The following is a 26,662-nucleotide window of genomic DNA, read 5'->3' as shown; positions in this document are numbered from 1 at the left end:
AAATATTTTAATATGTTCGTTAGTAAAATTTTATGTTATCCAAAAAAGAAAATTAATTAAGACAAAGACGCACTTGATTACCCAACCTAATTAGTGGATAAACAAATAACTAATGGCGATGACTTTTTTTTTTTTTTTATAAATCTGATAAATTCGCCATCTAAACTTTGATCTACTCTCAACAACCTAAAACGCCTCTAAGGATAATTTAATTAATCCAATATTAATCTTATTATTTGCTAAATGATTTAATTATTTTGTTATAACAAGACAAGTTGTGGGTAGTAATTAATTATTAATATAGGTTTAGTGTCGGTCTTTTGAATTGTCAAATCCGTCTGGGATGTTAATTAAGTTCAATAATCCGATAAAGGATGATGACTTTGGGCCTGATTATGGAAGGCAGAGGCAAGGTTTGGTTCAGATGATTAACGACAAACTACCCAGGCATGACATGATCGGTTGTGTTCAAATGTCTGCAAGACATGACAGTTATGTTTGTGCCCTTCTTTAATGAAGATAAACATCATATTATTACGTTGAATTTTGTTTTTATTTCTTTGCTGAATTGAAATCCCAGTGGTTAGCTTGTTATTTCAGGGGCAATTCTTTGAAAATGTTGTCCATTCAAGTTGCTGGCTAGCAGTTTCTCAGAGTAGATTAAGAGTTAAGACCTTAATAATTTGAAACCAGTTGCTCATGTTTCTGTTTCAATAGGGTCAGCAAAATTTATTAGATTTAATTAATCCCACCCTCCCGGGCAATGTGAGGGCTAACCATGAACCATTTTTATCAATCATATATAATATTATATTATAATATATATAAAAATTTGATAAATTTTATTTACGTGAATATTTAGATGAGATATAAAATAATAATAAATAATTATATTAAATATTATCAAAATTATCAAATATAAAAAAATTTTAAACAACAATAATAATTCAAATATTAATTTGAAAAAAATAAAAAGATATATGATTATTTACTTTATTTAATATTATTTAAATTCATTTAAAATATTTAAATTTGTTTAAATTCATAAGTGTATGCATAAATTACTATTTTAAATTTTTTATTTAAGGACTTAAAAAATCTATTTTAATACATTTTTTAAATCTCTAATTAAGTAAGTAGATAAAAACATCCATTTAAATCAATTGATAAAAACATGTTCAATTATTTATATTTAAAAATGCTTGATGTAGAATTGAAAACATAATAGATTTTTGCTATTTTATTCCATCCAAAACTTTTTCATTTAGCCCTTCCATTCCAAATTTTTTAAAATTCTTTATCTAAAAGTAATTTTTTATTCATAATTTTGTTTTCAAAACTCTATTTCCTCTTTTAAAATTTTCTATTCTTATTTTTTTACAATGATTTATATAATTAATAAAAATAAACAAAGGATTTTTTTCAAAGAAAAAGCATTTTTTTTAGGCATGTGATTTATTTTCAAAAAGATTTTCATTTCTTGATTTTCATGTAATTTTCGATTTATATAATATACATATATATATATATATATTAGTTATATTCCTTGTACTCTAATATCTATTCTATTATGGTGATAAAAATTTAAATTAAAGTTTTCTTATCATTTTTTTTATAATGAATGGATCTTTCTTATCATGGGTTCATGTATGTATAAAAAAGATAAATATTTAGGAGATTGAGGAATGATTAAAATTTTGATGAATTTTTTTTGGTTCAACTGCCTAAATCACATTTTTATTTTTACTTTCAATTTTTTTTTTTATTTTCTATCACCTTTATTATTTAATTTTAGTTACACTTTATATTAATTATCAAAATTTTTTATAATTTCTTGTAATCTATAAATACTTACTACATTTGGATTTTACGTAAACATTTTTTTATATAACAAATTTTTTTTATCAATTAACTAATCAAATTTATGACATGAATTTAATTAAAAATTTCGATATCTTAAATACTTACTAATATATTTTTATAAATTAAAATAGAGATAAAAAAGTTACTTGAAAAATTTGTTGATAAATTATATTTTTATTTTGAAATTTTTATATTTTCAATTTATGAACTCAAAAATCAAATAAAAAAATTTTAACATTAAATATATAAATTTAATAAAAATTAAAAAGAGAGAAAATACAAATATTTAAGGATAAAAATAAAATTTTAAGTTTATAAAAATTATATGTTAATTTTTATGAATTAAATTAAATATTATTATAAATATAAAAAGTACGTTCATTTGTACGGATTAAAAACTAATTGTATTTATAAAGGACTTGAGAGGAATTTCAACAGTTATAGGTTAAAAATTTGTCCCAAAAAAAAAAAAAAAGAAAACAGATTGATGATTTTGTTTTGTATGGTGTTCGGGGCATTCGATTGTAATTTGTCGTGTTCAAAAAGGTTAAGGCCTTCACTTCATTTTCTCTCTGCCGACGCTGTCAGTTTCTGTAAGTAAGCCCTCAGCACCCGGCTTATATGAAACGTCGTTACTTTCCATTGACACGTGTATCCAAACTTGTTTTCTTCCTTTCTTCCTCGTGGTCCCCACGTTACACAAAGGTTATGATGACACAGAAACTTGTGGTCATTGGGGACCAAGTGTCTTTTTTTTTTTTTTAAAGTAAAATATTTATTTTAATTTAAAAAATTGATAAGCGACAATTAAATTATAAATACATTAATTAATATTATATTATTTTTAATATTGTTAGCTTTAAAATATGTATATTAATTAATAAATTGATAAATTAAATATCATATTAAAAATTATTTAAATTTAAATATTATATTAAAAATTTATTATAATTTAAAAGTAATTCATGACAATTTTTTTTAACTACTTATGGATGTTGTTTAGAAGTGATTAATGATTCAAATAAAATAAAATTTAATTTAATTTTTTTGAATAATACATAATATTATAAATTTTTTAAATTTTTTTAAATTTGAATCGATAATTTTTTAAAATCAATTCAATTTGAATCAAATTTTATTTATTTAGTTTAATTTCATCAATTTTTAAATTTAAATTTTTTTGCTTTTAAATATCATTTTAATAAGATTTTTAAATATATTTAAATAAATATATATAATATTAATTTTTTATAACAAATTAAAAATATATAATTTAATTTAATTTTTTATTTCTATATTTAGATTTAAAATTATACATTTAATATTTAAATTTAAATTAATTTAAATAAAAACTATTTTATTAAAATCGAATAAATATTATTATTTCAAATTAATTTTTAATTTTTATATTTGTTTCTCACCCCGAATATTGTTGCACTGTTGCTCTGCCGACCTCTCTCAAAAAGATTGAATGGTTCAAACATTGAATTCCATAAGAGTTATTTTCAGAAATATATATATATATATAAAGGTGAATTCATATATAATAATGATTCAAACCAAATTTATAAGACTTCCCATTTATTTTCCCGGACTAATGTTGGGGTTGCTTATGAATGCAACTATTGAAAATGAAAATGTCATGTGAATGTGATGTTAATGTCTCATTCACCGTCACATCCGTTCCATTCTAAATGTTGTCACATCCTCTCTCCTCTTCCGCCCATTTTTAATCATTAAAAAAGAAAGAAATTATGTCCTCTTTCTCAGTTTGTGACTCTGTATAGTGTATTGCACGCGCCACACATACCCCCTTGGCCTCTTCCCTGGCCTGCCATTGATTTTTTAATTACTACAGCTCATACGTAAAGAAAATGAAAGTCATAATTTCCGACTCTAACCAAGCTGAGAAGCTAGAGAGAAAATGAATCGTAGCCGTCAAATGGAATTAATTAAAGATCGGAGGGATTTCAAGTGGGGGCGCTCAGAATCGAACCAAAATGAAGATGATTCAATGAGATAATATGCATAAACCAAACCAATTATAGTCCATTGAATTGAATAAAATTTGTTTTTGTTGTAATCTAAAGACAAACAATGGAAAATATATTGTTTTATTTATAATATGATTTTTGAACAAATAATTTTGTTGCTGCTATTGTAGTAATTAATTAGTTGAATTTAAGTTGACCAAACGAGAGTTGGGACAACTAAGAAATTTTTGGCACTTTATAATAATATTATATTACAACGATAAAATAATTTTATTTACTTAATATAAATATATATATATATATTAATTTTTTAATTATATTTAAATATTTAAAATTCATAATATATATAATTTACATAAATTGATTGACCATTAAAAAATAAATTTTTTAAAAATAGTAAAAAAAATTATGTCTCTCATTTGGATATTTTTGTTTACAATAATATTTATACACCTATAAAATTATATCAAATAAAAATAAATTATGCTTTTCTTAAAAAAATAAAAATATATACTACTAAATGATAAATTAAATAATAAAAGAAGTATTAATATATTTTTACTTTAGTAATTTTGATTAAATTATTATGTAAAATATGAAAAATGTTAGAAAATATGTGAAAAAAATAAATTGAAAAAAAAATATTTTTCATCAGAATGAAATTGTAATAACAATAAAATATATCTTGAAAAAAATTATAAATAAAAAAATTACAATAGCAATAGAATATACCTTGAAAATTTTTAATGAAAAAATTTTTAAAAATGATGTATAGCATATTATATTTGTAATCTAAGAATTTTTTAGTGACAATTAGGATTAAATAAAAAATTTTAAATTAAATTTTTAAAATTAAAAATAGATATAATAAGTGATAAAGATTATATTAACTTTTTAGTATTTATTTGAAATATAAATTTGAAAATTAGAGTTCAAATAGATATAATTGTTTTAATGACCTTATTATTTAAAACTTTAGGATGAAATTTTTCTGAATTTTCAAAATCTTACATAAAGTTGCTTCAATTTTTAATATTTTATGTAAATTTTTTAAAAAGATAAAATTTTAAATCAAGATAAAAAAGATTATTGAAAGATTTGGATAAAATTAATCTTTGTAATTTTTAAATATGTTTCAAAGATTTTCATAATTAAATAAATTTTTAAATAAGGTTATTTGGTAAACAACTAAAATTATTTATTCAAAAAAATAAAATCCATATTTTATATTTTTAATTTTAAAAAATATATCTATAAATTGATGTAATTTTTAATTATAATTTGAATAAGTTTGATATTTGAATAAATTTAAAATTATATAATTTATAATTAAAAAAATTATCTTATTTTTTAAAAAACTATTTTCTGTATCATTTGATATTGTTATATAATTGTTAATTAAAAAAATTATCTTATTTTTTAAAAACCTATCTTCTGTGTCATTTGATATTGTCATTTGATAGTGATGGAATTACCTGCCAATAGTATTTTTTATTTTATAATTTTTTTTCCTGTTTTGGAAATAAAAATAACGTTTTACCGTCATCTACAGTGAATGCATTTTTATTTTTTAGTATAAAAAAAGTCAAGGTTTAACGGAAAACGATAAAGAAAAATTTATAAATATTAAAAATCAAATTTTAATTTATTTAAATTAATTTTTAAGGAATATAAGTAAGTTATTTAGATTAAACTTTAAATTTGATGCATTTTTATTTTTGTAATTCCCAAACTTATGGCTGCCAACTTAAATAAAATTACATCATGAAACAATACAATCTCCTTATTTTACTTAGCGGACCAATAAAATTAAACTTATCAACTTCAAGAGTAGTTCATATCTAAATCAATACATTGATTAAGCTTTGTTTCTAGATGCAACCACTTAGAAAAGGCATAATAGTAGTTAGCCCTTTGTGAGATAAGTTCTAAATCTCTCTTTCCCTTTCAATTTTTATGTCAGAAAAAAAAATTATCCAATTACTTGTATAATATTTTCATGTATGCTTCAAAAAGAAAAAAATGATGAAGAGAAAATTATGTGACAACTTCCCTCATTTTCTACCCTTAATTTGAATGGCTTGGATGAATAGAAAAAGCCCTGATTGCACATATAGAGACTGACATTCTACCATCAAGTAAAGAAAATTAAAAAAAAAAAAAAAAGAGGCTTTGCTTTTATTTAAAGTTGTAATACAGATTTCCCATCGGATAAGTTGTCACGTAATTTTCTCATGAATAATTTTCTGTGCATGTATATGTTTAAGGAGGGTCGTACGTGTCTTCAAGTGAGCTAAGCTTTGCTTGCTGTCGTAGTTCCCAATTATATACGGCTTTTATTTTAGCGTCATAACAGGCCAACCGGGACTTCCTACATCTGTCATTTCATTCCGTCAAGTGATTTTGATAAGTCGTATATTTATATTATAAAAAATATTAAAAATTTATATATTTTTATTATATTTTATATAAAAATTAAGTATTATAATTTATTTTAATATAAAAATATAAAAAATATATATTTAATTTTATTTATATTTTTTATTAAAATTTTAAATTATATTATTTTTATTTCATATTTAAAATTATCAAATTTATAATTTCCTTGCTTCCTCTACTTTCTTTTTTCCATTAGAGTAATGACAATTACACAATTACCTAATCATTACCCAGCTCCATACCAAATCATATTATTTCGGGCAGTTAAATGATGTTTTATTTAGTGATAAAACAACGTCTTGAAACTATAAGTTGGTTCAATGGTTGATATTGTTTGTTTGATTTCATTCATTGATTTTTGTAAAAAATATTTAATCCAAGATTATTGTGTCCCCCCTAAAAAAAAGAGTAGAGGGTAGCAGTAATCACCTAAGATCTCCAAACAGTAATCATTCACAGGACAACAATCTTGTAGCTTGGATCTAGATCAAATCAAAGACACCAATACCTAATTACAAGTCTCAAACGAAGATATACTGAAAAATCCAAAGTAAAAGAACGGTCAAGATGTGACTGTCCATGGATGCAGCATGCCGCGGCGGCGAATGGTAGTAGACAATAGTTATTAAACTTATGAGCTGTAGTGTGACGGTGGTCCAAAGTCGTAACATATACAAAACGCAAAACAGAAACAGAACTTTCCAAACACCGCTTGGTACAGCTCAGCCGTTGCTTGTAGCACAAGAGTACACGACCCGTTTGTCATTTTTTACTTTCCCAAGGGTAATTGCGTCCAATCGGCATTACTTTTGGCCCTCAAATTATCTATAACCATAATTTTAAAACACAAAAAAGGTCAAGTTTTCGAACTTTAATTTTGCAAACGTTTTGCCTTTTAAGTGACACCTAAGTCCAAAATATTGTCCACCTTACCCAACTCCACCATCTCTTCTTCATCCTCCTTCGCCTTGTTTTCTACCGCCATTGCCATCGCTTCTTTTCTCTTTCACAAAACCTGAACATTAGCAAAAAACACCACAAGTTTGGATCTTAATCTTTAAATCTCAAACAACTCTTTGTTCATATCCAAACTCCTGTGGAAAGTTACATTTTTTAAGGTAAGTTCAAGTTTGTGTAAAAATGTGACTTTTAAATAATATATGGTATTTTTTTTATTGATTCCTTTAGTTTATGTTTAACTGTGAATGTTTCATATTATGCTTTTGTTTTCATTTCTGCACTTAGTTTGTTTCTGTTATTTTTTGTCGGTGAAGTTTCCTGTTTTCGGATTTGTTCCACTTCAAGCCTTTTATGTTCTGTTTCTCTCAAGTTTGCTTCTTTAAATCTCATTGCCTTAAGTAAATTCCTTTTACATTTAACCGAATACTATGTCGTTTAATTGAGATGAAATGAGCTTTTGATTCTAAGATCTTTAGCCTTTTGATTGCAATTGAAATGGAGCCATTGATGAACTTGGTTGGCTTGAAAATGCAAGCTCATCTGATTCAACTGCAACACTTGAAACAGCGACGATCTTATCTTTATTCTATCACTTTTTTTTTTCCTTCTTTTTTTCTTCTTGTTCTTCATTGTTAGTAGTACAATCTGTTTTGCACTTTTTTAGGTTTGCAATTTTTTTTATGTTTTCCCCTCGCATTATGATCTGTTTGGTGGCTGAGAAAATGTGGGATGAATGAGAAGAAGATTTTTATCTGACAGCTGTGTTACTACTTGGCTTGGTCAAAGTGAATTTTAGTTTTTTTGGCCAATAAGTGAATTTTAGCTCACTGAAGATCTAAACCAGTAAATAATGTGTAATAGACTTTGTTCTTAGGATTCTTGGTGACAATAAATAAGAGAGAATTAATAATTTGGTGTATGTGTACCAAAATATTTTTCCATCAGTCAATGTTAAAGAAATGTTACCTACTATGATGATTAGTTGTCAATTTTCTGTTTCATATCTCAACAGCCTTTGATTCTTAATTCTTGTATTTCTTTGTGAATTTCTAAGACTTGGCATTAGTCTTTGGAGGGTTACTTCAAAGTCCTTAAAGACATTTGGTTTATTTCAACTCTGGATTTTCCAGACTGAATATGTGAGGCAATTAGCTGTCACCAGACTGTTTCTTTTATGGTCTTTGGATATTCTTTAAATAAATTGAATTTGGTTTGAAATTGTTTTCATTTCAATCAGAAATAAAATGTTGGAAACATATCTGAGAGTAATATTGCTAATATGATCTCAATCAGGTGGCTGCAACGTGTAGCCCTAGTCATATACAATTTTTTTTTTGGGTTGGAAAGAGGCTGTGATGTTTAAAATGTAGTAGTTGTTTCAGTTTTTTTTCTTTGAATATTTTTTCTTAACAAATTATATGATCTTCTTGGTTTAGGTAATAAAGGGGATTTAAGTGATGGACCGCCGTTGGCTTTGGAAGAAAAAATCAGATAAAGCTGATAAAGCGGCTGCTGCAGCTGGTGCCGCTACTTTGGCTTCAGTTGCATCTCAAGTCGATCAGGTTAATTTTTTCTACAAAATTTTACTTAACTAAAACACATCAAACATTCTTACTTGGAGAATTTGTTATTTTCTTGTCATTCTGGATTTTTATTTCATGCTATAATCATTGTACATTATCTTAGATGAAACAGAGATCTGGATCTATCTATTATCTGAATTTTTGAGCTATTTGACCTGATATCAATGTTGTGGTTTTCTTTTTTGAACAGGATATCTACAAAAAGCCAAAGTATGTTCAAATTTCTGTAGAATCATTTTCACATCTCACTGGTTTGGAGAATCAAGTGAAAACATTTGAGGAACAATTTCAGATGTTGGAGGATGAGATTAAGGACTTGAATGAAAAGCTCTCTACAGCCAATTCAGAGATTTCTACCAAGGAGGAGCTGGTGAAACAGCACACCAAAGTTGCAGAAGAGGCAGTCTCAGGTTAGTCTATGCTTTGAAGTCTAATGTAAGACCATAGGTCTTCCAATTAATTTTGGTTTGAATTTTTCTTAGTCTATGTATCCGTTTTGCTATAGGTTGGGAAAAAGCTGAAGCAGAAGCCGTGGCATTAAAAAATCACCTGGAATCTGTTACACTTTTGAAGCTCACCGCTGAAGATAGGGCATCACATTTAGATGGTGCTCTTAAAGAGTGCATGTGGCAAATCCGAAATCTGAAAGAAGAGCACGAACAGAAGTTTCAAGAGTTGTTAATTAGCAAAAATAAGCAATGTGAAAAGATCAAGTTCGAGTTTGAAACTAAGATTGCTAATTTAGACCAAAAGCTCCTCAAGTCTGAAGCTGAAAATGCTGCAATATCAAAGTCTTTGCAAGAACGTTCTAACATGCTGATCAAGATTAGTGAAGAAAAATCACAAGCTAAGACTGAGATTGAGCTTCTGAACGGTAACATTGAATCATGTGAAAAGGAAATAAATTCACTGAAATATGAATTGCATGTAGTTTCCAAAGAGCTAGAAATTCGTAACGAAGAAAAGAATATGAGCATGAGATCTGCAGAAGCAGCTAACAAGCAGCATATGGAGGGTGTCAAAAAGATAGCAAAGCTAGAAGCAGAATGCCAAAGACTACGTGGTCTTGTGCGGAAAAAGTTGCCAGGACCTGCTGCACTTGCCCAAATGAAGCTAGAGGTCGAGAGTTTAGGAAGGGATTACAGAGATACTAGACTAAAGAGGTCTCCTGTTCGGCCTTCTACTCCACACCTGTCCACAGTGACTGACTTTTCCCTTGACAATGCACAGAAATTCCATAAAGAGAATGAGTTTGTCACAGAACGTTTATTGGCAATGGAAGAAGAAACGAAGATGCTGAAAGAAGCTTTGGCAAAGCGTAACAGTGAACTTCTGGCTTCTAGGAGTCTATGTGCTAAGACATCAAGCAAGCTTCAAACTTTAGAAGCTCAACTTGCCATCACCAACCAGCAGAGAAGTCCTTCAAAAGCGATTGTTCAAGTTCCTGCAGAAGTTTACTCAAGTCAAAATGCTAGCAATCCACCAAGTGTGACTTCTGTGTCTGAAGATGGAAATGATGATGACAGAAGCTGTGCCGAGTCCTGGGCAACAGCTTTGATCTCTGAGCTCTCTCAATTCAAGAAGGAAAAGAACACTAAGAAGTCCAACAGAACTGAAAATGCGAAGCACTTGGACCTTATGGACGACTTTCTAGAGATGGAGAAGTTGGCTTGTTCTTCAAGTGATTCAAATGCAAATGGTGCTATCACCATTTCAGATTGTACAAACAATAAGATAGCTGAAACTGTTAATGGTGATGCTTCAGGAGAGATTTCTTGGAAGGAACTCCAGTCTGAAAAGCAGCATAATCTGTCTCCATCTGTAAATCATGTATGTCCTAATATTGATTTGTTAGTAGTGTATCCAGAATCTGATGCAGACCAGTTGCCTCTAATGAAGCTTCGAACAAAGCTCTCTATGGTGCTTGAATCAATGTCTAAGGATCCAGACGTGCAGAAAATTCTGGAGGACATCCGACATGCTGTGCAGGATGCACATGACGGCCTGAGCCAGCACACTGTAAATGGAGTCTCTGAGGACATGCACGGCTCTGATAGCACATGCAACGGGCAGGCTTATCCTGGAGATGGTAGTTTAACTGCAGAGAAGGAAATGGCTATGTCCCTGTGTGATAAGGTTACTACAGAAACTGTGCAAAGTATAAGTCAAGAATTAGCTGCTGCAATTTCTCAGATTCATGGCTTTGTACTGTCCCTGGGAACGGAAGCAAGGGCAGTCGATGACATATGCTCTGATGGCAACGGATTAAGCCATAAAATTGAGGAGTTCTCTGCCACCTACCATAAGGTCTTATGCAGCATTGTTAGTTTGAATGATTTCATTTTTGATCTTTCTACTGTTTTAGCTAAAGCCAGTGAATTAAGATTCAATGTGCTCGGCTATGAGGGTAATGAAGTGGAAATCAACAGTCCTGATTGCATAGATAAGGTTGCTTTACTAGAGAATAAGGTAACCCAAAAGGATTCATCGGGAGGAAGATATCAAAATGGCTATGCCCATATTTCAAATCCCACTTCCAATCCTGAGGTTCCTGATGACGGTAACCTGGTCTCAGACTATGAACCAAAACAATCAAGCAAATTTTCTTCAGAAGAGTTTGAAGAATTGAAGTTGGAGAAAGAAAATATGGAAATCGATCTTGCTCGATGTACTGAAAATCTGGAGATGACTAAGTCTCAATTATATGAGACCGAGCAACTTTTAGCAGAAACTAGATCTCAATTGGCTTCTGCACAAAAGTCAAACAGCTTGGCTGAGACACAGCTCAAGTGCATGGCTGAGTCTTATAGATCACTTGAAACACATGCAGAGGAGTTAGAGACTGAGGTGAACCTGCTTCGTGTAAAAATAGAAACTCTGGAAAATGAGCTTCAAGATGAAAAGAGAAATCATCATGATGCTTTAGCCAGATGTAAGGAACTAGAAGAGCAATTGCAAAGGTAAGCATCAAACTCCTTTCATACGGTGTGGAGTTGCTATGAACTAATAGTTGTGTGGTTCTATTTTCTATATGCTTACATATAATTATCTCTAACATAATTGTTTTCCACCACGTTTAGGAATGAGAACTGTTCTGTTTGTTCTTCAGCCGCTGATAATGACCCCAAGAGCAAGCAGGTGAGGCTATATTTTATCTTGTCTTCTTAAAATTGGTTTTTCCAAACCCACTTTGAAATCTAATATTACTGTTAACAAATACCCAATATCCATACATCAACTAGCAGCAAAATGCTTTTACATTGTCCCATTTTCCTGAAATAAGAATCTAACATAAACGAAGTCCTTATGGTAGTTTCCAAAAGCCTTTACAGAAAGTTAAAGTTTTGCCTTTGAAAATTCCATGCATCCATTGTTTTTAAAGTTGATACTAGAGTGTTAGAACCTTAAGTCAACTCGCATGAATTTGAATTTTAGATAAAGATTTCTATTAGTATGAACTTACTACTTTTACTTTAATTAAGTTGTGTTGTCTTGTGTTACATATTTGTTATTTAAACTTTTTGCTCATTTATACATTGTTTATGCCATTACAGAATTCCTTTTAAGTGCTTCTTTTGGGGGCACTAAATCTTCAACTAATTATTGTCGCATAAAAGCTAAGCTTGTTGACAATATAACTACTCTCCCAATGACATTAGTGGCAAACCAATCTTTCGTTCCCCATGTGGTCTCCATTTAAAGTTGACCATTACACCTAATATATTAGGTTGCCAATAAATGGTTAATTTCTGCTTCTTTAATATCATATATTCACCTTAGCCAGATTTTACTGGCATAAAGCAGATTGTTTCTGTATGAATTTGTGACTTCATAGGATTTAGGCACAAAAAGATCATTAGAAGTCAACTGCCTTTACAACAGAGAACTTAGAACAGATTTGCTGTGCTGCTAAAGTTAGTAATCTTCAACTGACACCAAGCACATCCAACAAATATATGATCAGTTTTCAAAGTTATTTTCAAAGAACAATCCTTATTAGGAAGGATTTCTTATTTGCAACCATGACTGTAGTTATGATTCATGCTAGCTGTAGTTTGTTGATAAGCATAATCAAATTTAAAGCACCTGACTTAAGATTGTTTCCGTCAGTCACAGGAGAAAGAATTAGCAGCTGCAGCAGAGAAACTAGCTGAGTGTCAAGAAACCATATTCCTTCTTGGCAAGCAATTGAAATCTTTGCGTCCTCAGACAGATATGATGGGATCAACATACAATGAGAGGAGCCAAAAGGGTGAAGGTTTCCGTGAGAATGAACCTACTACCAGCAGCGTGAACTTGCAAGACTTGTATGAGGCAGAGATAGACACTGCTGCTTCTGGCAATGGAAGCAAAACAGGTGCAGAGTCCCCCACGAAGTCATTTAACACGCCATGCAGCCCATCTGATACTGAAGCAAACCTTTTGAGATCGCCAATCAATTCAAATAATTCGAAACGCAGGTCTACCATTTCAAGCTCTTCATCTTCCTCTTCTACCCCATTGCTGGAGAAACAATCACGAGGTTTCAGCAGATTCTTTTCCTCCAAAGGGAAGAATGACCATTAAACCTGCAAGCTCGTGGGCATAAAAGTTGATGGTTGATGAGGCCACTTAATAATAATTAGAAGAACCAAAGTTTACAAACCTCATACTTCTTTGGATTTCACATTCTGAAATGATGCTTTGGACGTCAAAGTAATTTTGTAACTAATGACTGTATATGCTATCCATATCTGCTATATTTTTTTTCCTCACTTCAATTCCCTTTGTAATTTGCCCAAGTGAATGTGACATAGTTCTAAACTGTTCAATATATTTTGAATGTTATTATATTTGGCAGTTTTTATTAAACGATTATACTCTTCATTTAATCATTTTCAAGCAACCGAGTAGCAGATAAGAATTTTAAAGATATTTTTGGTTCTAAATTTTGTTGTTATTGACAGAGATAAAATTTTTCTTTATAGTCTTATCCTCCAACAATTTCAATAACAGATTCTGAAAGAAGTTTCTGACAGATTATTTGCAGGTTTAATGGGCTTTTCTGGAACCCCAAAAGTGCTCGGGCCATCCAGAGATGGTGGACTATCTTTTCAGCCTGTTTAGTTTTTAGCTCCATTTTTCTGACCCACTTATAATTTACATCACAGATTGATAGCAAATTGCGTCATAGATTTTGGTCCCCTCTGTCCTCTTGGGCTCGCAATTCAAGACTCCAGTGTTTGATACTTTGATATCCGAAATTTGGTTAACCATTCTATCTGTTCAGATCTTTTTCAGTCCAGGAGATTTAACTAGGTACTTGAGTAAAATCTCAGGATATCTGCCACTTTTTGGATATTTCCTTTAAGCATTTAATACAGTCCAGAAAATAAAAACCCCAAAAACAAAAGAAAAGGTTCCCAGAATTTCTCCGACTTATATAGTAGGTATAGTGAAGAATGCAAACTCATCTAAACTGGTGAAAGGCTGCTTTTCTGTTCTGTATTATTGACGGCAAAAACAGGCCCCTGCAGGCAACTTGCCTTGACTCCTAGAAAAGAAAAACTTGATCCACCACTGCATATTTTATGTTACACATAAGACAAATTGTTTATCGATATGTTTCTTGGTTTGGGATTTGCAGTTATCGAAGTCAAGTTGCTCAAGCTGAAACAGGTGGAAGAAATTTCACGCTGGTTCAGACCCATGTGCATACTGAAATCATGGATTTATGTCTGCTTATCAATCTTTGAGCCGTTGGAAAGTTGGAACAATCCAATCCCAACTTTTCATCCTATGAATTTGTGATTCATGAATTTCTATATATATATATATATATATTATATATCTATATGGGCTTGTTAATCAAGATTTGAGGAAAATCATGCCTTCAATCATGCAGTAGTATTAGTCTGAATATTAAAACATAATGTGACACTGTTACCACTTTGATTTGATGCAATCACGTGGAGTTCTACTGATTATAATCCAAACCTTTTCTATTATTAGCTTTACCAATATACTTTATTTGATTATATGATATCATGGTTGATCACACTTTCGAGTTGCTCCTTGCTGTTAAGCAATTGGTTTGAAAGTATTTTATCCACTAATCACGTACGTTTTGCCCTTGAAACAAGTGACAGCTGCAAGATCAACACTATAATTGTACTATAAGATCTATTGAAGGATTTTCCTTTTCCATAAATGAAATGAATATGGACATATTATGTAAGAAAATTTATCCTAAATTTTGAAGGTTTTTGGACAGAAAGAGGTGAGGAGATATATGACAGTTATTTTATTCAAAGATAAACCCTACTTTTAGGAAGGAACTAAAGGACTAAAGGAGACAAGATTAAGCATGAATGAATGAATTAACAGGAAAAAAACCGCTGAAAAGACATGGAAGAATAAAGTAGTTGGAATAAAAAAAAATTCACCAACTGTAGTTTATTACTCAGAAGATTTGAATCTGACCTTTTTAGCAAAAACAGATCCCTATCATACTATTATACATGTGAACCCTTTGTCTTCATTTTCATGAATTTGATTGATGGTGGTCCCCTGGTCACAGCAGAATATATATGGAGTATATTTTGATGTTTTAGCCAGAACATTTGAGTGCATTTTAACCCATCACATTCAAGATCACGAACATAATTAATTACTTAATTCATGTACTAAGTAAAAGATGATGAAAAAAAATACAGAAAGGTAAAATATGTAAAAATCAGCCATTCAGGTGAAATCTGAGGGCTAGGTTTTATCGTATAGTATGATATATATAAACTACTAGTATATTATTATATAGTATGATTGAAGAATTCCGAAAGTTGCAAGTCAGTCCATGATTGGATTACGTATTTAAAGAAAAAAAAAAAGGGAACCAACTAAAACCTGATTCAGTGAACAAGATAACAGAACAGGAATTGTTTTGTGATGTTATCGTGTTGCCTAGTTAGAGCTAGTTCTGAAACGTCGGAGATAGGAAGCCATGTTCTTTAACTACGACACCTGAAACTTCTGCCAACAACAATTCAATGGTTTAATAATTTGCTTGCTTATAATTAAAAAAAACACTAATGGAGAGAGAGAGAATCAAAGAGCACTGTATGAACTAATGGTCAAAGTTTACAACAAATTTTCCGAAAAAAATTGTTGTCTCCACTAAGGGTTTTTTCTTTCTTTTTTTTTTTTTTTTAAAGGATTTTGAAAGTTAGAAACCCAATGAGTGGAGAATCAGCCATGCTTGTTATCCGCTTGTGAATAAACTTTTAGCACTTAATTTATATGGTTATTACGGACAATATCAACTGCCAAAAGCATGGTAATTCAATTAAGATAAGGAATTTACAATATTAAAAGAAAATTATTGATCGGTTAATTAAGATGATATTTTCAAAAAAATGAATGCAAAAACTTTTACCCCTTTTCAAGAAATTATTCAAGTACCATTTTTCACTAATGGTAAACTAAAACAAAATTATGTACTCAAGAAAATGTTTAAAAAAAATTCAAAGGCAGCCTAGTCCCCTTTATATATATATATATCAAGTAATCAACCACCCACAATATATCTCGAACGGCCACATCCATTCCTTTAAATGAGCATTTAAACTAACACCAAATCCATCAATCTTCCTTTTTTTAGAATTTTTATACCTAAGCAAAAGCCTAAACAGCCTAAACAAGGCATTGTTGGAGTCCTCCATTGCTATCTGAGGATCACAGTGTCCTGTCAGTACGGTCTTTTTTTTTTTTTGTTGGAGGTGGTCCTACAAATAAAAAAAAAAGAGCTTGGAATTTTATATATGTTTAGATTAGAATAGATGATGGACCACGAAATGAAGGAATGCAGTTTAAAAGGATAGCCCTAAAAGCATGAGAGTATGATCTTGATAAAGATCTTAATCCCATCATTTAATGGCTGCAACAAATCAGTGTGTTATATCTATCAAAATTTTATTGTAGAGTTGGGGCAAGTTGGTCTGCTTTCTGCGCCGTTCAAGTCCAATTTGTGGGTCATCACTTTACTTGACTGAGGCCATTGCTGATCATCATCTCTCTCTATATATACGAGATTTCTTCTTTGTGGGTCCCCATCACATGGCAATCCTAGATGGATATTGATTGATCAATGTGGTTTAAACATTTATGAGTTTGAAAGGAAGAGCTTAAATAGTAACCGACGAAGGTGATGAATTCGGTGAGCAGTAAAAATGAGTGTTAAAAAGTGAGTTTTGGATGGAATCAAGTGACAAAAAAAAAGAAAAAAAAGCTAAAAGATAAAATATTTTACAGACTCCAATGAGAAGATGCTGCTGTTGCTGAGAAGACTCTGCATATGTTGTGGAAAAGAACTGAAACTTGCATGGGATTGGAGGTTGGACATGACCAATGGAAAGAGCTTTTTAGCTTTTTGCTTACCAATGTACAAACATAGTGAGGAAAATCCTTTCCGGTGTTTCAGATAAACCAGAAACAAAATCAAACAAGTTACTATAATGATAGTTTTAGTTTGTTTACGAAACAAAGCAAGTTACATTTGTTTTTAACTAATCTTCTTTACTTTGTTTGATGAGTTTTGCCTTCATCTCTGGCAAAATATTCCAATGAGCTGTCAGTTACATATCGTTTTTAACGGCTTAACTGTTGAGTTAACCAGAAACAGGCGTAGGCATAAAAAAAAAAAAAATCCGAAAGCTAAGAGACAAAACCCTGAAAACTGGTGAGCGTGTGCCTAACCTGCGCCTAGTGCTCGTGCGTGCAAGAGACAGATTGAGAGAGCATGCGCATGCGATGTGAGCACAAAGATGCAGAACAAATTGTAGCATATTGATAGTTCTCTTCTCTCACAGGGTACATTGATAGTTGATATACAATCCACACCTCAGTGAGGAAAATTTTCGAACTTTTTCAGATTTACAAGTCTAAAACCCGATAAATTAAATAATATTCATGGGTTTTTGGGTCAGAGTTACTCAAACAACTCGGTGAAAGAAAGGAAAAACAACTTCTCAGAAATAGTTTATCATCAGGCCTAACCATTAACCAGCCTCATCTTGAAGATTGCTAGTTTTTCTTTCATCTGAGCATGGATGTTAGAGACCGGAAAACAACTTCTTCACAAGGAATGGTGAGCCCCATGTCGTGATCAAAACCAAATTCTTCTTCAGCTCGATGAAGCAAGCTTTGGAACTCCGGTCGGTTCAAGAAAGAGATAGGAACAATGTATCTGCCTCTGTTTTCACCAACATATACAACAAAATGACCTTTTGGGACATCCAAAGGGAGTCCTTGTTCATTGCAGCTTTGTTTCTTTCCTAAGCTGGAGCATCTTTTCAGGATTTGCTTGATAACTGCTGTTTGAGGCAATTTGTTTGATTTCCAGATAGCCATTTTCTTTCTTTCAAAATGTAAAACTTGTGGGTAAAATGGAGAGACGGATTTTTCTTTAAGATTTGAGAGGAAAGAGCAAGAGAGAATGAGTTTAGAGAGGTATTTGAAAGAGTGAAATGGTTGGAAGGGGTATATATGGTAAGCTAATAGAATTCAAAAGTGTGAAACAAGGTCACGTGGGGTTGCCGGGACAAAGGACAGACCATGGTTTTTTTGGGGTCTGTGTGAGCTCACAGCACGTACCTGAAGGCAACCCAATTAGGATTAAACCCTTTTGTTGCCCTCCCAATGGATATCATGGTCCCTCTCTCTCTCTTTCTTGGCTTCAACCGAGTAATTCTTCCCTATGCAACTGTACTTTATTACTTGAGAAGTAGCCCGGCCCCTTCAATTTCCCGTATTTCCTATTCTTACATTTACTCTTCAAACTCTTTCCTGGATTCATATCCTTTGCCTTGGAGAAAAATAGTAATCTGCAGTAAAACATTAATTCATTTCTTGACACTGTGCTATGCTACAGCAACATGTAACTTCTGAGTTCTGAATAAGTCACGCCAGCTTACTTTCTTGCTATCCTTTAATTGAAATTTTCCTGTTTGGGATGCTAATTTTCAAGTTTCAAAGTTAAAATGATTTTGCTTCTGTGTTTTGTCCCCTTCTTTATAGTCTACCTGACACACATTTCCATTTTCTTGTTCAAAGCTTTGAAAATCCCATCATGAAAGTTAATTGCATTTTGTCTTGTAGACATTTATCTTTAGTATAAGTGAAGAGATTGTTCATACTAATAATTTTGAAGATAATAAAATACTCCATGCCCGGATATGGGAAGCAATGCCTTACCAACTTCAAATTTTAGTGAGAGGAAATGCAATCAAATGGATGAATAAGCAGGGACATTAGGTGAATCTCCCAAGGCCAATTCTTCCCCCCTTCTCTTCTTTTTACAACTGTCTGGTTTATAATTCAGAGGTCAATAATAACTGTACTGAAGGTGTACCACCACTTGCTGCTGTGGCCAGTAGGTTTTTGGCCCTTCTTAATTTTTGAGCTTATGATTCTCAGAATCGATCGGCAGATGAAAAAGCAGTGATTCACATGCATGTACGTGCTTGCTATAGCAGCATGAATGTTTCTTTTTGCAGGGTTTTGATGCCCAGCTTATCGACTCAAATCATTTCGTCATTTGCTTTATAATTGGCTATTGGCTATTCATGTTTTATATACAATTGCATGCATGGTTTTGTCTCATCTGCTATCGTTTGCCAGTCTGCAGTTTCCCCTCCCAATTTTTTTTTTTTTTATGAAAAGAGCTTTCAGGATTCAATAGTCTCACAAAGTTAGCATAAAATCCTGCAAAATTATTTTTTCTTAACATGACTAGAACTACTCAAAGTTGATGTCTAGAAATCAACCATTTTGATCAAGGTTCAAGGATATAGTTACACACTATCGAGTATTCTCAATAAAATGTGACCAAAGTTTTCTTATGTTAAAGTTTGGGAATAAATGTTTGGAGCTATTTCTATAGACATTAAGCATAAAAATGTCCCACTGGACCACAGTGTTGAAAATTAATGGCAAAGAGATCGTAGACTTTGGCGCTTCCAAACACATATAACCCCATCGTCACTTCAACCAATCATTTTGAAGCAATCGTTTGTTGCGGTAAGTGCATGAATTTACATAGATAAATTTCCAGCAGCCAGATGCAGACAGCTAATATCTGCCCTATAAAGTGAAGTTATTATTTCATTGTCCTTGTAGAAACCCCAAAGTGAATCTTCGACCAACTTTCTCTTATAATTTATCAAATGGATTAGGGTAGAAGATAGGTAAATTAATTTATTGCTGTTAAGTTAATACATACCAGAGTCAAGTAAATAGAATAGTCCCAACTTCCTAATGACAATATGATTAATTCGAAACCAAAAAAAAAAAAAAAGAGGACGAAAGAGTTCTTTTCTTGAAGATCTCTTGGTACATGGATTTTTATGGACTTTCGTATGGTGGTCCTTGAATTAGGCTAGCAAAAGAACTACCAAATATGAGCTTAGTCATAATCAGAAATAAATTTGAACTTAAATGAGAACCGCTTGTCTCTCTTCCATATCTACCCCTTCTTATGATCCAGGGCTCTCTCCCCTATGTTCTGAGGTCCAGAAAGAGCCAGATCCGGTATTCGGTTCTACCCAACTCGTGCTCTACTTAATGCTTTGTTACAGCTACCTACGTACGTTACATTCTGGCACTGTACCCTTTTTTGTATATCTTCCCTGGCCCCGTTTAAATCACACTATTATTTAGCTATATATATTGTTTCAAAAAAAAAAAACAATATATATTAGTACATTGATGGTAGATGAATTCTTTACGTAATTAATGTTACAAGCTCCTTGTTTTAATGTTTGAGAGCAAACGTGCTTTGATTTAAGACAAAGAAGGTGTATTTATGTAAAATTTTCTCTTATTTCCAACCAGGTATGGTAACTTGGTTTCCTGTTTAGCAGTATAAAATGATCGAAGGATTGAACAGAAGGCTGAACTCATGGGCCAAATGATGGCGTGCAGTTTTTCAAAGGAACTGACACCATGTTCAGTGATTGAAATTTGTTTAATGAGTGGAGTGTAAATATATATATATATATATTTATATATTTATATATATATAATCCATAAATAATCTAATTTAAAATTAGATATATCAATATTACCTATAATCAATTAAGAATTTGATTTTATATCTGAATGAGATAATGATATATATTATATTATGGGTATAAAGATGAAAATAAATATAATTTTAAATTTTTATTAAATATGAGAATAGAGATGAATAATATAGTACTCTAAGTATTTGTATCTTACATATTTATATATATATATTTAGTAAATAGATTTTTTTATTAAATAATATAAATTATTATTTTAAATTAATTAAAAATAATATATTTTTATTGAAATATATATATATATATATATTAAAAAATCACCTAAATATACAAGATAAAAATAATTCTTTTAAAAAAATTAGTTTTTATTTTTTAAAAAAGTTAAATGTATGTGAATTATCCATACTCGTTAAATATTCGTGAGGATGAAGATAAAAATAAATTTAAAATATCCATTGAATATGAATACGAGAATTGATATAATATAAAAATCTACAGATGAAGATGGATATGGGTAATGCTCTATTTTACTCATTGAAATCCCTATTTAGCATGTGGTTCAGATAAGCAAAAATGGGGAAATTAAGATCTTAAGAGAAAGCAAATTGCATGGAAAGAGATCAAACTTTTAACATAAATATAAATATATATATATGTATATATATAGACAGCAATAAACATATTCCAAACCGCCAAGAAAAAGATAGACCGACTTTACAAATCTATAAACATAAAGGAATACTTGATAAACCAGAGGCAAATAGCCTACCCAATCTATTCTAATTAAGGAACCAGCTCGACCATATATATTCATGGAATTTCAAATGTGACACCATTTATGAAAACCATACATAACCAAGGAAATTGAAAGGATAAACTATTTGAAAACCTAATCTTAAATGAAAAGAGAAGGGGAAGGTCCCATTTTACAGCTAAGGCCATGAATCGATCCGGAACGCCAAGGACTTACGGATGTGCCTTAAACAGAGATGGAAGCACATGTATTGTTTAAGATGAAGGGAACAATAAATGTCATGTTTTGGACGATGGTCTACTATACAACTGTGTTATTATCTGTTGGTGTTTTGCATCCCATTTCAGGGAGCAACCTTCAATTAGAGGGGGTCCAAGCCAGCTGGGTGGATGATTTGTTGTGCATGGGCCAGGGGAGGGGACGTCCTAACGATGCACATTGGAGTTTCGATGAATTTTGGGTACGTAGTAATTGCGCCATGGGGAGACCTAGAAGTCAGACGTTTTGCTAGCTGAAAATTATGACTATGGCTAAATTTTATAGCCCCCACATGTCAGGGATAGAGCAGGAGATAAGGCCCGTATCCTTCGTACCTTTGTTTTAGGTCGAAAATTAGTTCGGATGGGAGTTGTTGTTAAGATGGGCGAGCCCAAGATGAGTGGAAACCCATCATCAAACCGCATTGATGTGGATGATTTGATTAAAGCAGCAATACCAAAAGCATAAAAGTATGCTTCGAAATGTTGAAATTAACTACCGGAGCTGCTGAAATTAGGCTGAAATCTGAGTAGTGCTCAAATTGAAACCATAGCACTCTTTCCTCAGTTGCTGTAATAAACTTGCTACAAAATCTAAATATTAAATTATGCATCTAAGAAGATAGAACAGCTGGCTGCTGTTTTGTCTCCTCTGCTTGCAAATTTCCGTAATATTTGACAAGGACTTCCCATCCTCCAGGGCACATAAAACCGTCAGGAGGGTTCTCACCAGTTCTTGCATAAATTCGCATCTGCAGCAATACATTTCAAAATTATTTACGACTTGGAAATGCCAGTGAAAGTAAGTTCAACATTTCAAACAGTCATACAGAAAATTTCGACGTCAATATTGATGCTTACCAAAAAAGGATAATATTAGGGGAAGTTTTCGTAGTAGACATGGGCATCCAATCCAGAGTCAGAATTATTATAAATAATGGAAGATGTTTCGAGAATGAATGTAAGGTTTATAAGTACTGAACAATCTGAACTTCTCAATATATGCAGCCAGATCATAGACTATAAACTTGTGAAACTACCATCACAGCCATACACTATATCATAGACCCTCATCATCATAAATTTCTTTCATCAATTTATTTTTTTTCAGATGAAATGTAATGAATTGTTTCTAACCAGTTCGTAATATTCTTTTGTAACCAAATACAAATTAAAGAACTAAAGTTAAATCCAATAAGTTTCTAAGTAGACCCCTTTTCCCTTAGTAACCTTCCACTGCAGAATCTCAAAAGCAATATGTGAAGGTAGATTTGAGCACCAAGTGACAACCAAGACTAATTGACTCAACAACAAGCATCAATTTAGTTTAATATGTAATTCTGCACAAGACTTATGATTGTTATAAAATGATGAAGCCTGAAGCACCATCAAAATCTAGAAAATCCAACACTTAACTTGGTTCCAGATATGAAGAGGAAATCTTTGGCACGTGAAGGATAAAAAAATGCCATCTTCTTTGCCACTGTGTCATATGCGGCCACCTGCAGACCATAATTCAGGGAAATGAGTGCAAGAAGGAAATAAAAGGCACCATTTTAGCAAAATGCATTCCCGTTGAGTGGTAAAAGTTTCTCTTATGGCACTGCTTATTGCCATCTGTTAAAGATTAATTAAGCTGAGAGTTACTAGAAAGGATCAGATTGTATATTCTGCAAAAATTTGAGTTACCATTTGATAATACTCTCACTAAGGGGATTAATTTTCATACATCAAAGATCTATCAAAAGTGTGGCATAACCCATATAAACTTTTGAAATATCAATCAAGAATACTTAGTCGAGTTTTTATATGATAAATGCATATAGTATCTACAATTAATGTTATACCAGCATATACGTTACCTACCCTAAATGGCAAAATGTTAAGCTTTTCCAAGCCAGGAGCCATGCTTAGCACTTTTTTCCCATGATCAGGATCATACAAATCCCTCTTCTGTGTTGGGTGACCTATACCAGCAGGATCACGACGTACAATATAGAAATTAGCCCCAGCATTTATCCTGCCTTGGCATGCCACTGTACCTCTGTTGGACCTGCATAATGCATAGGTGATGGGAACATGGCCATAATGGTAGTCTCAGGGTCAAGGACTCCATCTTCAAGGACCTGAACATAAGTGAAATTCAACTATAATTTCCAATATCATAATAAAATTATTAGGTTTAGTTCCAAAATACATGTCATTCTAACAGAGAAGCTAATCCCTACAGAAATTGTAAAGTTTCAATACGAAAAGAATTCATTTATTTGAATGCTAAACACCATACAAGAAAAACATCATAGATTCAGCTCAAATTCAGAGCTATGAAGAACATATGCATTAAAGAGTGTGCACATATCGTGTCATTAATGCAATTATCCTTAATCTGGATAAAATTATTAGTGGCTATAAAGAGGGATGATGGGAAAAACCTTGCTGTGTTGTTCCATCCGAACATCCAAGGGCACATCATCAGCCTTGGTGAAACCACCTAAAGGATGAAGCAATAGGATTGGATGTTTGAAACCTGTTTCTAAAAGTCGTCTCCGAGTATCATTCATCAATGGTGCATGTCCATTATGCACAGGGTTTCTTAACTGAAAAGCAAAAACTGCATCAGCCTTGCGCCTATCAAATTCTTTCCGGAGTTGCTTGGGGGAAAGTCTGTAGTGATCAAGCCCATCATTATACATGATGGGCTTTTAAAACTTCCAGATCACCTCCAATGAGCCAGTTTCCTGCTGGAGTAATGACTTCCTCAACGTACGGCAATCCTGGTGCAATTGTTCCCCATGTTCTAGCTATTCTTTCTTCTTTGTTATGCTTGTATACTTGAATGCTGCAATAAAAGTATAGTAACATTTAAAATTATTTTCAACAACACTAGATTAACCGGTTTGAAAACTTGCCACAGTAAAATTTTATCTTGCATGATACAAATGACAAATATATCAAAAACCAAGCAATTAAGCACATAAACCAACAAGATTCCTTGAATGCTTATCTAACATAATAGATCAAATTAAACGAGCCGAAATTCTAAACCAAGCTTATATGTTAAGGTTTTTTCTAACTTTCATTCACAAACTTAAAATCTAACCAGAAAATAATAATAATAATAATACTAAAAATAAGATTAGATTATCTAAATATACAACGTCGATTGTCACATGCATGTAATAAAACATATCCATAAAAAAGAGGTTAGAAAAAGTATGAACCTCCTGAGAATGGCGATCAAGTGTCCGCCAGGCCCAACCAACCCAACATCGGAAGAAGACCCGATTCCCTCCTTAGTCTCATCATCAATCGCCAAAACAATGGGAAGTGACATGTTGACAATAGACCCATCTTTCATTCTCAAAGAATTAAAATGTAAACTTTGCAAATACTCATCTTCCCTCATAAACCCTTTCAAAGGACTAGCCTATCCTTCACTAATTACATGCACCCACTCCACATCGATCTTCCTCGCCTTCGGCATTGACTCAGCCTCAACCGTCTTCGCTTCCCTTTCACTCTCTGGCACAACCAAATCGACCAGGACCCCGCCATCTGGCTCGATCAACGAGCTCTTGATCACGGAAGTCGAAGAAGACTGAGCCGGAGCTTCCATTTTTTTTCAGTTTGTTAGAAGTTGATGTTAAGGGGTTAAAATGGTAAATCGTCTTTGGTCGGATTTTGGTCCTGAAATTAAGGTAAGCGGTGGAAGTGAAGTGTGCTTTAATTGTTAGAGACATGATCGTCGGGATTGTGAGAGTTGGTTCGAAGAATAACCTGTTAGAGAAGTACAGTGAGATCCGAATAAACTGGGGACAACAAAAGTTGAGGCTTTAAAATTGGCGAACGTCTTTGGTGTTGGTGGTGGAAGAAAGAGCTTCTGCCTGGGAAAGAGATCCACACATTTGCCTCTTTCACTCGTTTCGTTTCGACTTTCGTGTTTGTGGACGGTAGTTGGTTGCCGGTCTACCGTGGCGTACCGGTGGGAGGCACCAGACCAGTGGCTTTAGATTCAGAAGTAAAAACGAGTACGGGCTAACAAGGCCCATTTAAAAGGTGGAAAGTAACTCGTAGCCCAATCATGACCCAATAATTCTGGGCTCCACCGTTTAAAAAAGGTTGAACTGCGTGTATTACAAAAAACCAAACCTTCGACTAGCATGTATAATATTTGATTCTTAAACAATCAAGTGCACATTAATGGGACAGAAGAATAAAACAATATACCATAAAAATAAACATTATGACTGTAAAAGAGTGATGTTTAATTAAAAGTAATTAAAACCAATACTTCAATAATTTGAATTTTTAAGATAAAATTAAGCTTACGATATTTATTAAAAATATATATATTTGAACAAGTTTCAAAGATATTATCTATATGTCAGTTATTGTAATCTAGTCTTGCTCACAAATAAATAAAGTATAAATGTATTAAAATTAATTTGAATAATGTAAATCATATGATAAATTTTATTTTACTCTTACACTTAACTACTTCATGTGTTTTCACTATTTTTTTTCCCTGATTTAAATGTTGAAGTCATCAGGTGCATCCCAAAATTTTTATTTGGACATTTCTTTAATAATGTTTTACACATACCATTTTGCTTGGCCAGGTTGATCAAGATCAATTGACAACTTCAAATAAATAAAGGTGCAAAATTTTTTTCGTTGATTTTGCCGGTACTCATTTTTTCCCTTTATTCGTATTTATTATTTTAATTTTATAAAATATAATTGAACATCGTATTTA

The 26,662-nt window shown here is 31.8% G+C and overlaps 1 protein-coding gene and 2 pseudogenes across 5 annotated transcripts; 1 reads left to right on the top strand and 2 right to left on the bottom strand.

Moving 5' to 3' along the window:
- The first annotated feature begins 7,222 nt into the window (after positions 1–7,222).
- LOC111304861 (filament-like plant protein 4) lies at positions 7,223–13,690 on the top strand. 4 transcript variants are annotated; one of them, XM_089758073.1, is made up of 6 exons: positions 7,223–7,414; positions 8,702–8,818; positions 9,030–9,249; positions 9,345–11,799; positions 11,920–11,977; positions 12,956–13,690. In XM_089758073.1, the coding sequence occupies exons 2-6, from the start codon at positions 8,714–8,716 to the stop codon at positions 13,403–13,405; spliced, it is 3,288 nt and encodes a 1,095-aa protein (XP_089614199.1). In that variant the 5' UTR covers positions 7,223–7,414; positions 8,702–8,713; the 3' UTR covers positions 13,406–13,690. The 4 variants fall into 4 exon arrangements, with proteins under 4 accessions (XP_089614199.1, XP_089614198.1, XP_022757700.2 ...); XM_089758072.1 differs by having other exon boundaries at positions 12,950–13,690; XM_022901965.2 differs by having other exon boundaries at positions 8,693–8,818.
- Positions 13,691–17,609: 3,919 nt separating this feature from the next.
- Positions 17,610–18,687, bottom strand: LOC111300668 (protein SMALL AUXIN UP-REGULATED RNA 51 pseudogene; annotated as a pseudogene).
- A 3,705-nt stretch (positions 18,688–22,392) lies between these two features.
- Positions 22,393–25,778, bottom strand: LOC111300658 (ATP sulfurylase 2-like; annotated as a pseudogene). Its single transcript, XR_016340771.1, has 5 exons — positions 25,128–25,778; positions 24,339–24,745; positions 23,773–24,032; positions 23,316–23,408; positions 22,393–22,658 (listed from the first exon to the last, which is right to left on the bottom strand). The product of XR_016340771.1 is annotated as an ATP sulfurylase 2-like (transcript).
- Between the last annotated feature and the right edge of the window lie 884 nt (positions 25,779–26,662).

This window comes from Durio zibethinus, chromosome 3 (assembly GCF_047325235.1).
Source record: "Durio zibethinus cultivar Kanyao isolate XHJ-2024 chromosome 3, ASM4732523v1, whole genome shotgun sequence".
In the NCBI taxonomy this organism is placed as follows: domain Eukaryota; kingdom Viridiplantae; phylum Streptophyta; class Magnoliopsida; order Malvales; family Malvaceae; genus Durio; species Durio zibethinus.
Note: the sequence above shows the minus strand (reverse complement) of the source record. Positions and strands in the feature narration are given on the sequence as shown.